The 11,528-nt window shown below is 49.1% G+C and overlaps 2 protein-coding genes across 4 annotated transcripts; one reads left to right on the forward strand and one right to left on the reverse strand.

Annotated features, from left to right (window-relative positions):
* The first annotated feature begins 6 nt into the window (after positions 1-6).
* RGP1 (RGP1 retrograde golgi transport homolog (S. cerevisiae)) lies at positions 7-3,925 on the forward strand. Of its 3 annotated transcripts, none has more exons than XM_012721315.1 (9): positions 7-119; positions 509-643; positions 996-1,132; positions 1,413-1,496; positions 1,604-1,753; positions 2,013-2,159; positions 2,338-2,465; positions 2,658-2,847; positions 3,325-3,925. In XM_012721315.1, exons 2-9 carry the CDS (start codon positions 528-530, stop codon positions 3,546-3,548), a joined length of 1,176 nt encoding a protein of 391 aa, XP_012576769.1. In that variant the 5' UTR covers positions 7-119; positions 509-527; the 3' UTR covers positions 3,549-3,925. The 3 variants fall into 3 exon arrangements, with proteins under 3 accessions (XP_012576769.1, XP_012576768.1, XP_004677831.1); XM_012721314.1 differs by having other exon boundaries at positions 55-183; XM_004677774.2 differs by having other exon boundaries at positions 91-268.
* Positions 3,666-5,994, reverse strand: MSMP (microseminoprotein, prostate associated). Its single transcript, XM_004677773.2, has 3 exons — positions 4,570-5,994; positions 4,281-4,389; positions 3,666-3,943 (listed from the first exon to the last, which is right to left on the reverse strand). The coding sequence occupies exons 1-3, from the start codon at positions 4,697-4,699 to the stop codon at positions 3,763-3,765; spliced, it is 420 nt and encodes a 139-aa protein (XP_004677830.1). The 5' UTR covers positions 4,700-5,994; the 3' UTR covers positions 3,666-3,762.
* Between the last annotated feature and the right edge of the window lie 5,534 nt (positions 5,995-11,528).

Genomic DNA, 11,528 nt, shown 5'->3' on the forward strand with positions numbered 1-11,528 from the left:
GCTTCCGGCCGGAAGGGGCTGGGAAGCCGGGGAGGAAGGCTGAAGGAAGTCCCGCCTCTGCCCGGCTGGAGCGGCGGTCGTCGCCGCCTCGCACCTGGCGCTGTCCGCAGGGGCGGCCGGTGAGGGCTCGGGCCCGACTCTCCCGGCTCCCACCGCGCGAGGTCCCCAGCCTGGGGGCTCGAGGTGACGGCGGCCATGGCTAGGGCTGGGACGTGGAACCTAGAGGGAAGGGGGCGGAGGCCGGCCCGGGCTCGCTGGGGGCGGGAGGGTAAGCCGGCGCGAGGGCCGGGTGGGCGTGGGGCGGGGGCGCAAAGTCGGGGACCCAGAGCGTTGCCCTCCCTCAGGCCGGACCGAGTCAACTCCTGTCCTCCTCCCACACCCTAAATCGGCGCTTTCTTTTTGGCTCTTTGGCTGCTCTCCTTCCTCAGCCTCAGGCTCCCCTCAGACCCTTTCCCTGCCGTGGTACTGACCTCTGACCACACCCCACCCCCCCCTTGGTTTCTTCTAGGTCTTATTCGGGAGCAGCCATGATTGAAGTGGTGGCAGAGCTGAGTCGGGGTCCTGTGTTTCTGGCTGGGGAGGCACTGGAGTGTGTGGTGACAGTCACCAATCCCTTGCCCCCCACTGCCACTTCTGCATCCAGGTGGGGATGCTGGTACTGAAGAAAGTGGCCCTTCTAGAAGCCTCGTATCTATAGTGCTAAGCCAGAGCGCAGGTTGTCCTGTAAGCTACACCATCACCTCTTGTAGGAAAGGGCTAGGTAACAGAAGATATGGTTGATAAAACCCTCCACTTGTCTTTCCCCGTGTCCTCCCCAGTCACTTCCCTCCCAAGACATACTTCCCTGTATAGTGGTTTCTCTTTAGGGTTTTGCATTCCCTGATCGCCAGACAGCAACTTCACTTGTGCTGGTTTCAGACAGTATGACAGGGAGTTTGACAGCACTTGTGAGGTCAAAAACTGCCCTTTGATGCCTCCTTTTCTTCCTCCCCTAGTGAGGCTCTGGCCTGGGCCAGTGCCCAGATTCATTGCCAGTTCCACGCCAGTGAGAGTCGCGTAGCACTGCCTCCCCCTGACTCCAGTCAGCCAGATGTCCAGCCTGAGAGCCAGACTGTCTTTCTACCACACCGAGGTTAGAGATGCAGCATTTGCCTTGAAGGGAGATGGAGACATTATCATCTAAGGGTGAAGTTGCTAAGTTGGTCTGGTGGGTCATATTACTTTGGGAATGTGGGGACATGTAATTATTGCTTTGGGGGTATGAGATTGTTTCTATCTTGGAAGTAGAAAAGAAGGGTAGCTGGGTTTGGGCTGCTCTTTATTGGCAGTTCTTAGTGTCCCTTCTTGCTGTGCTAGCCTCGTCCAGTGCTGGACAACAGCATCATTAAATTGCAGTCTTAACCCTTCTTCAGGTGAGAGAGGTCAGTGTATCCTGTCCACACCACCAAAGATCCTATTCTGTGACTTGAGGCTAGACCCTGGAGAGTCCAAATCATGTGAGTGACTCTCTGCATCCCTGAATTGGCTTGTACAGGGGGCTCCTGGAAGGAGGACTTCTCTGCCCTCCAGCCTTGAGTCACCCTAAACATTGCTTCCCAACCAGACTCCTACAGTGAAGTGCTGCCCATTGAGGGACCACCCTCTTTTCGGGGTCAGTCAGTCAAGTATGTCTACAAACTGACCATTGGCTGCCAGCGTGTCAACTCGCCCATCACTTTACTCAGGGTGCCTCTGAGGGTCCTGGTGCTGACTGGTAAGTGCTGGCTCCTGGGGGGAAGCAGAAGTCATTGTGAGACAGCGTGTGAGAGGGGCTGGTGAGAAGTTTCCTTTTCTGAGTGAGCATGCAAGAGAATTGGGGAAAAGGGAAGGTTCTGGAGAATAGGTTGAGAAGCATTTTTTCAGCTTGTAGCTCCCCTTTCCTTTAGCCTTCTCAGGTTGGAGGCTTAAAACCTTAAGCCCTTACTCATCTCTGTTTCCTACCAGCACTGCCTTTCCACTCATTCTCCCTCTAGGCCTTCAAGATGTCCGCTTTCCTCAGGATGAGGCTGTCGCCCCATCCAGTCCATTCTTGGAGGAGGATGAAGGTGGGAAGAAGGACTCGTGGCTAGCTGAGCTGGCTGGGGAGCGCCTCATGGCTGCCACATCCTGCCGCAGCCTCCGTGAGAATCCTTTCTTCGTGCCTCCCTCTTTCTCCCTCCCACCCCCACAGTATTCTTGTTCCCTTCAGATTTTCCTAACTGCCACGGATTTCTGAGGATTCACTATCTCACCTTAGATTAGAGAGAAAAGTCCTACCTTTGGACTTTTGGATCTTAACACTCTCCCATCCTTCCCCAGATCTGTACAACATCAGTGATGGCCGAGGAAAAGTTGGGACATTTGGCATCTTCAAATCTGTATACAGACTTGGCGAGGACGTGGTGGGGACCTTAAACTTAGGGGAAGGAACTGTAGCTTGTTTGCAGGTGAGAAGGGAGAGAGGCTTTGAGGCACTGGGCCTGAAGGGCTGGGGTAGAAGGAGGGAAAGGGCTTGCATAAAGGGATATGTAGCTGGAGACAGAGGGGTTGCTTAGCATCCCTTGGGTATTGCAGCTTGAGTGGGACTGCGCTCTTACTTCCCAGTGCCTGCTAGCGGGCATTTCTCTTCTTGCTCCCAGTTTTCAGTAAGCCTGCAGACCGAGGAGCGCGTACAGCCTGAGTACCAGCGACGCCGTGGGGCAGGCGGTGCTCCTTCAGTGTCCCACGTGACACACGCCCGGCACCAGGAGTCCTGCCTGCACACAACCAGAACCAGCTTCTCCCTCCCCATCCCTCTCAGCTCCACCCCAGGCTTCTGCACTGCTGTCGGTGAGACCCTGAACATCACTGGGGGTGGGGTGGGGGGTGGGGTGGAGGGCAGGCAGCAGAGTAAAATACTATGTTTAGGTGAGGGTAGGTTCCAGCACACTTCTAGACATACCCAGGGCCCCCTTTTCTCATACTTTCAACATCTGACCATTTCCTAGATCCCTTGACCCCTAAACTCTTAACAGCTTTGCAGCTCTCTTTCCCTACCCCTACCTCCTTGAAACCAAATAGCATCTGATTACCCTGAATACTTAATTCAAGCAACCAAAACTTTGATTGTCCTACACGTGGATTATCAGGCACCTGACACCACTAGTCATATTGTCAAGTTTTTGGTTAACACAATAGCGTTCCTCAGAGAAACCATCGATCTTAGCTCCCTGCTGTGATTTCTCGCCCTCTTCTGAATATAGGGTCTTTTGTCATTTGCTAACCTTGTCTTATCGCCATCTCTGATTTTAATCTTTTCTACCACAGTTTCACTGAAGTGGCGACTACATTTTGAATTTGTAACATCTCGAGAACCAGGTTTGGTGCTCCTGCCTCCCATGGAACAGCCCGAGCCGGTCACCTGGACAGGACCTGAACAAGTGCCTGTAGACACCTTCAGTTGGGACCTTCCCATTAAGGTGCTGCCTACGAGCCCTACCCTGGCCTCATATGCAGCCCCAGGCCCCAGCACCAGCTCCATAACCATCTAAAACTGGCCCACTGTGGCATGACTTTCTTCAGGACACTAAGAACTTGGCACCTGGACTCTAGTAGGGCCCACTTTTCCCACCTGTGGTTCAGTGGCATGGACAGTGAGAGACAGGCTTTCCGCTGGAGCATTAATTTATTTATTCAGAATAAATTGGCAGCTGCTTAGTGGTTTCCCTGGAAGTGGCAGCAGCAGTGGGCAGTCAACAGAAGGCTTTAGCTGGAGTGGGGAGCAGGAGCCCCAGGAACAGGGGTGTTTGCTGAACCCCACTCTGGATCAGGCCCACCCCCTTTGCAGGGAAGCCGAGGATCGGATTTTTGCACCAGGGAGAACCGGCAGGTCCCTGCCTCCTGACGGACCTCACACTCAGCTGGATAGTCGATGGGATGCTGGGATCTGGGAAACCAAAGGAGAAGGAGTCAGCATGTGAAAGTCCACTGTCCCTGCCCACTTCACTCTCCCCAGTCTTCCTCTCATCTTCCTCTAGTCCCCCTGTGACTCCCCAACCTAAGCTCTCATCTACCACTTAGAGATTTTTTTTCTATTTAGTAGCAGGCATATTTTCCCTCCACACCCATCCCTTTCCCCTCACTCTAGCCCGAAGCCTTATCTCACACTCTGTGGGTACCTTCAGCAGTTCATTCATGCTCCTATCAGAATAATCTAGTCCTTCCCTGGCCGTCCCTCCATCACTCATGCAGAGCCATTATATCTGATGTCCTGGGTCACTCACATGTCACAGCAGCCCACACCGACAGGATGCAGACAGGTGCAGTGGAAACAGTCCTTGCGGAGCCAAGACTCACCCAGGGTGTAATACTTCCCCTCATAGTGGCAGGGGGCTAGGGAAGAACAGGAAATGTTAGTGGGGAGGGGGTGGGGGTAGCAGTGGTGGCAAACAAAACCCCATTATTTCTAAGCTCGAAGAAGAAGCCTGCGAAGAAGCACAACATCCTCTCCGAGCCCTCTCCCTCCCAACTCCCACTGTCCTTATCCTGTCCTAGCTTCTCACCCACCTTTACCTTGAGCTTGGAAGTAGCACTTGCTGTGAACGCCTGGGTACTGGAGGAGCAGCGATATCACCAAGCAGACTGTCCCCCAGCCTCCCAGGGTCCCCTTAACCTGTCCAGCCCAGGGCATTCCTAGGGCCATCCCTGCAGCACAGCCCTCGTGGCCCTCGTTGGCTTCTGTGTAGGCTACTCTGGTCTTGTCTCTTTGGCTCTTCTTTATTTCTTTCCTTGAGGCGCTCAGATTCTGCGTTTCTCCCCTGGGCTTCTGTCTCACACCATCTCAGTGCCCTCTGCTTTCACAGGCTTGGGGATGTTTATAAAGTGAGGACCCTGGCCCCCTGCTGAGTAGAGCTGGAAAAGCTGTAACTGTGTTTCCTGAGGTGAGGGCATGAAAACAAGAGGTCTAGCTTTAACAAGCTGTGAGAGCTGATTCATGCCCCAGCATAGCTAGGGGGAGGGAGGTGACCGTGGAAGGGGCACTGGACTGGGCATTTGCCCAGCAAGGAGGTGGGAGGGATGAGGGCCCCCAGGTGGTCCCCAGATCTCTTCCCTGACCTGGAGAGAAGGAAGCATTCCACCCTCACCCCCCCAACATATACACACTTGAGGGGTGTGTGTGTTGGGATCCCTGCCTGGACCGGAGGGAGGCATTTCCTGGGGATGGCTAATCCTGTGCCCTAGCCAAACCGAAGAGCTGCCGGTGGGTGCGACGGCCAGAGGCTCCCGGAGAGTGAATAGGCACCTGGAGCTGAGAATGTTGCTCTCAGAACCTAGAGTGGTGTCTTCCTGAAGTGGCTGCCCCTCAGATGGGCAAGTCTCCACAGGGATCCTGGAGATGGATTGTCCTGCATTCCTCCAAACACGGCAGATACAGATCTCTCTAGGGGTGCTACTTTTAAAAAGGGGCATCTATATGTGCCCTCATGCCATTAGTCAAGTGCCCTCTCTTCTCCTGTATGTTTTGGAATGAGGTTCTTGGAATTGAACCTCTGACATATCTTCTGGGTTTCCTGTATGTTCTGGAAAACCCCAAGATGGGTGTAGTGTCAGGCTACTTGGATTTAGATCCTGACTCCACATATTAGCTATGTGATCTTGGGCAAGTCACTTCACCTCTGTAAACCTGTTTCCTTATCTACAAATTGGGATAGTAATACTAACTCATAGGGTTGTTATGTGAACTAGGTGACATAATGCCTGTGATGTTCTTAGCCCCATCCCTTGGCACACAGCATGTTTCTTTTCCTTCAGAAAATAGCTGCTACTGTGCTGGGGGTTAGAACTGAGAGAGAAACTTTGGGCAGCTCCATGGGCACAGCTGAGGCTTTTGCTGGGCTGCTGTCTGCTGGCGTAGTCGTCTGCCTCTTGCTCTCATGTTCCATGTCCTGCCTGAGGGAACAATTGGGTTTAGTCTTCATATCCTTGAAACTTTCAGTGTCTGGCTTGAGACAGTGTTGCTTATACACTTGCTTTCTCGAGTGAGTACCCTTCCTTCTTAAGGAAGAAGTAGCATTTTCATCACTTGTACAGCTTTACAATTTTCTTTTTCTCATTAGGTTTCTGATGTATTCTTCCCACCTCACTCAAGTGAAGTCTTGAGTTCTCTCTTTTTTTTTTAAAGATTTATTTATTTGTGCATACAGAACTGGGGTACAGGCCAGAGGCTCAGGGGTGGCGAGAGGCTTCACCAGAGACAGAGTGGGGAGCAGAACATGCAGACATGCAGATCAACGAAGTACACTGCTGAGGGGAGCAGCGGGCGGGTCAGGAGAGGTCTGCCGCGCCATGTGGTCACCTCCGGGCCAGGCGGGGATCTTTGGTACTGCAGACCCTTGGTCAAACTGAAGTTCCTTTTCTTTCTTTTTTCTTTTCTTTCTTACACTTCAAAGACTTCTGTTTCAGCTATTGCCCTCCTGACTTGTAGGACCAGTCACCCTTGCAGACTCTATGACTCCTGCTTATTTCCTGGTGAGCAAATTGAACAACTGACTTTCAGAGGGCTGCCCTGCCCCTCTCCTCACTGTTCAGAAACAATCATTTCACCTCCAACTCCTAATCTGTCCTCTTCCAAAAAGACAGGGTGAATGGAGGAGGGAGATGCAGAACACATCATATATATTCACCCTTGTCAGATCTGATACCCCTTCTATTTCAAGAAAGTGCGAAGAGCAAAAAGAAAAGTTAAGACATGGTGCCCTGGTACAGGTTGGTGTGAGGGTGACGTGGCCTTGGACTGATCTCTCAGCAAGAGAAGTTGGATTTGACTAGGACCCAGAAGTTGTGCCAGTGGCCAGCTGTGCTGCTGCCTGGCTAGGGGTCCAGCTGATCCCTGGAAGGTTGCACCCTAGAAGGCTAGACCACAGATCACCCTTATGCTTTGGTAACCTGGAGTCAAGCCAAAGGGAGGGCGAACATGAGTGGGGAGCTAGAGAACATGAAGGCAGTAGTGATGCTAGAAGACAGTGTGTTCAGTGAGGGTTGGTGTATGAGGCAATGGGGTCAGAAAGAACTGAGGTTTTCTGTAGTGAAGATTAGATAACTGATAGGGGTAGGAGTTGGGTACTTCTGGAAAGAAAGCCATGGCCCAGAAGTTGTGAGGTTGCAGAGTGTTTGAACCTCCTTGCCTGGCTGCTGGTGTGTAGCTTGGGGAAAGAGGCTGCACTTACTTGTGTGGTGGGGTCAGTAATTAGGGCCCAGTTCCGGTATTCAAGAGCCAGCGGCCCTAGGTTGCCAATAGTGGGGGGTGGGGGAGGTGAGGGAGTTGAGGCGCTTGGCCTGGACACCGCCCGGAGGGGAAGGTTGGCGGGCTCGGCCTGAGCGGGACCGAGAAAACATCCGCTATCCGCCGGAGGCCCAACTGGGCGGCACTCCAGCAGCGGCAGGCAGGTGCGCTCGGAGGAAGTGAGCGCATTCCGGCCCAGCGTGTGGCCCTGGTGAGTCACCATAGACCCCCCACTCCCACCCCCACCCCTAAGGAGGGACTGGAGGGACCTGCCCCTGTGGGCAGATTAGGGACCAAATCGAGGGGTGGCTGGGCGGGGGCCACCCGGTATGATCCCCAAAGCGTGCCTGAGAGAGACTAAAGGTGGAGAGTCATGTTTTGACCCAGACACCAAACAAGAAGAAGTTTGATGAAGCACACACTGGAAGTGAGCCCCTGGGAAAACCTATGGGGCAGGAAGAAAATAATATAGCGGGGAGGAGAATGGAGCTTGGGGCAAAAGAGTGAGGTGAGGGGACCCAGACCAGCAGAGGAGTGTGAGCAGAAACACAGGGACTGCGGTTTTGGGGGTCTTTAGATGGATACCAGATAAGAAAGTGGACCCCAGAAATAAGACCTGCCCAGGGATTATCTGGGAACAATTTGTGGCTAGGTTATTAAGGCTTTGGATGGTGTGAGTTTGGATTTGGTTGATCAGGAAAAGTAATAGGTGACTTCAAAGCAAGAATATCTGTGTCTAGCATTATTGTCAGCAGTTTAACCTCTGTCAAAAAAAAAAAAAGACATCTCTCTTTTTTTTTAAGATTTATTTATTTATGCATACAGAAATGGGATACAACCAGAGGTGCAAGGACAGTGAGAGGATTCACTAGAGACAGAGCTGGGAGCAGAACAGGCAAATGGACAAGGTACACTGCTGAGGGGAGCAGCGGGCGAGACAGGAGAGGTCTGCTGCCCCACGTGGGTCACCTCAGGGCGGGGATCAAACTGGCACTGAAGCTGCCACTGCTCTGGCTTAGCTCCACAGTGCAGTGCTCTAAACTGCTGCGCCACCAGGGAGGGTCCCATCTCATTTTTATAGTCATTTAAAATGTTTGTGTGGCTACATATGCCAAAAAATTTACTTTTGTTGATTTTTTAAAATAAAAGTTAAACATTTTGATTCTGTATTTGATATCAAACCCTGAGTGAGTTTAGTTAAGTGGCGTTGGGTCCCGATTGTCTCCCTGCTGTGCCATCTCCCCCTCACGGACCTGATTGAATTCTGTTAATGTCTCCTTAGTTCTTTTGGCTCTGGAGCCTACATAACATACTTAGTTTTCCTTTCCCTCATTTTCTGGTCTTTATTCTTAATCTTTTTTTCTGTGCAGCCTGGAGCCTGCCCTAATTATCCTGAACCAAGTAAGACATTTCTTGCGATGGGGCACTGGACACAGTATGCAAAAAAGTAACAAGCTTTTACTTGTTAAGCTACTTACTGTCTTCTGTAATTACTAGGTAACTATAAAATTCCTGTAGTTATCCCATGGATGATAAACAGAGGAAGCTGAGCTCATCCATTCACGATAAGCATTTCTACAACACAGCAATTTGAGTGGTTTCTCTTTAAAACCAACTCTAAAATAGTATTTGACACTTGTCTCAGAAGCATGATAATGCTCTCATAATCTTTATGTTCCTTTAGATTGAAGATAATTGGAAGGACTAGGATATTTTAAAATTATTTTGGTCCCAAATGAGAAAATCTGTACCAGTTAACTAAGATTTTTCCTTTGAGCCCTGTTGCTTTCTCTTGTGCTGTGTCAGCCCCACCCCTACCTTATTCCCAGTGGCCTTTGCTATTATTCCTTCTTTGCTCTGCTGGGCATCTTTAGAGGAAAACTTCACACCAACTTCCTCTACTATAAATTCTCGCCCTCCTCTCAACTCTATACTTCACCTTGCCAACATCCACTGCTACACTAATTTTTTTTTTAAGCCCACAGCCCTTTCTGGCTCTTTTCTGTATTTAGTACTCTCTCACTGAAATCTCCTTTTTCCTTCTTTCTCTTGGGTAAAACCACACTAGGCTTTATTCTATATGATACACTTCTGTCTTCCTCTTCTATCAAATTATTATTATTCTAAACCATTACGCTTACTTTCATTAAGACTTCAGCCTTCCCCTTGTGATTAAACTTTTCCCCTCTAGAAACATGCCCATGTTTCTATTATTTATTCCTATGAGAAAAAAGCCTTCAAATTCATGTTTATGTCAGTCTCCCAACATTCTGCATCCAGAGTATGACATGGCCATTTTAGTAAAGTTCTTCTAGTGCCACTAGGCTTGGTGCTGTGTTAGGTACAGTCTAGTGAGTTTATAATCCTAGTTCCAGATTCTTATGTGCTTGCCAATAGTAGCTGTTGTCCTGTGTGTTGCATGAATGTTCTCATGTATGCACATGCACAAAAAATAGAATTACAAGTGAATATATGAATATGTCATATATTACATTATAATCCAGCCAGATTTTGGTGTAGAAGTTGAGGTGGTTCAATTCATAGGTAGGATAGAAGTTGAACAGCATCAGTACTCCCTGGTGGTGCAACAGGTTAAAGGGTCACACTGCGCAGCTGGCCATGGCCTGCTTAGGTGCATGTTTGATCCCTGCTCCTAGGTGACCCACATGGTGCAGCAGAATTCTGACCTGCCTGCTGCTCCCCTCAGCAGTGTACTTCCTCAATCTACCTGTTCTGCTCCCCACTCTGTCTCTGGAGAATCCTCTACCGCCCCTGTACCTCTGGCCTGTACCCCAGTTATGTATACATAAATAAATAAATCTTTAAAAAAATAAAAAGGAATTGTATTCAGATTGGAAAGAAAGATTCATCACTGTGAAGACAGACACTGAGTTTTAAGAATAAAGAAGACTTACAAGGCTGTGGTGAATAGTAGGAGGATGGATGGAGAGACCAGAGTCCCAAAGACATATAATTGCTATTCACAAGTAGTCCAGAAAGCATGAAAATCCTCTGGTTATACAGATTTTGACTATATTCAAGCTTCCATTAAATAGTCTATATTGGAGTTTTCCTACCCCATTTCTGCATTATTAGAACCATTCTTACCACTATTTTAAAAAGTTTTTTCTGCTTGCAGATTGCATTCATGTAACTTCCCCCACAATAACTACTCCCCAACTAATCATTAATTTGGACTAAATTTCTTAATCCTCTGTTTCCCTTTATGCTTTAATTTTGCCTGCCATCCCTGCAATCTACTCATGGTAAATGACTTTTACAATTCCATTTAAGGCTCCCATTGCTATTTGTAAATTGCTCCTTTGTTAAAATGATAGACTCAAAGTTAGATACTCAGAAAGCATCTACTTCTTCTTCCTCTCTGAAAGCTGGTCATGTACCTCTGCTTGACTGTCTCTACTAAATGGAATGGGTTACTTCCTGACAGACGGGTGGAAGTACCTTTAGCTACCTTGAGTTACCAGAGTTAAGTGAAATCTGCCTTGCAATATCACATCTCATTCCCCCTTCCCTTAATTCTATTCTTTGAAACAATATGGAAGAAATACACTTTTTTCAAAGTGGTAGCTCTTTAAAGATCTGAAAAGTTTTGTTATTTTTTTTTTTTAGTTAGCTGTTTGTCTAAGCTTTTCTCTTTACTTCAGAACTGTTCAATAGGTTGTGAAAATGGAAATGTACTCTACCTGTTTTTTCTAATCAGTGGCCATAGCCAACAAGTGGTTGTAGTGTGACTGAGGAATGGACTTTTACATCTTATTTAATTTTAATTTAAACAGCCAGATATGGTGAGTGTCTTTGGTGGACAACAACTGTGAACTCTGGAGTTAGTACCTTGTGGCATGACTGACTTGGTGGCTTCACAAATTTTAAGGTCACTTCAAACACCATAAAAATGCATGTAACTGAGGGCTGCTTCCTGATGGCACAGTGGGTTAAAGTGCAGCACTATGTAGGTAGCTACAGCCACTGCAGCATGAGTTCGATCCTTGGCCAGGGGGGTGACCCACATGGTGTGGCAGACCTCTTCTGTCTCACCTACTTCTCCCCTCAGCAGTGAATTTCAGTCAGCCTGCTCTGCTCCCCACTTTGTCTCTGGTGAATCCACCACCCCCCACTCTGGCCTATACTCCAGTCCTTATGTGCATAAACAAATAAGTCTTCAATTAAAAAAAAATGCATGTATCTGGGCTTTTGGTCTCTCTAGAGAACAGTCTTATTATGTTGTCAC

Source organism: Condylura cristata, unplaced genomic scaffold, assembly GCF_000260355.1.
Source record: "Condylura cristata isolate star-nosed mole 26May11 unplaced genomic scaffold, ConCri1.0 scaffold00006, whole genome shotgun sequence".
NCBI lineage: Eukaryota > Metazoa > Chordata > Mammalia > Eulipotyphla > Talpidae > Condylura > Condylura cristata.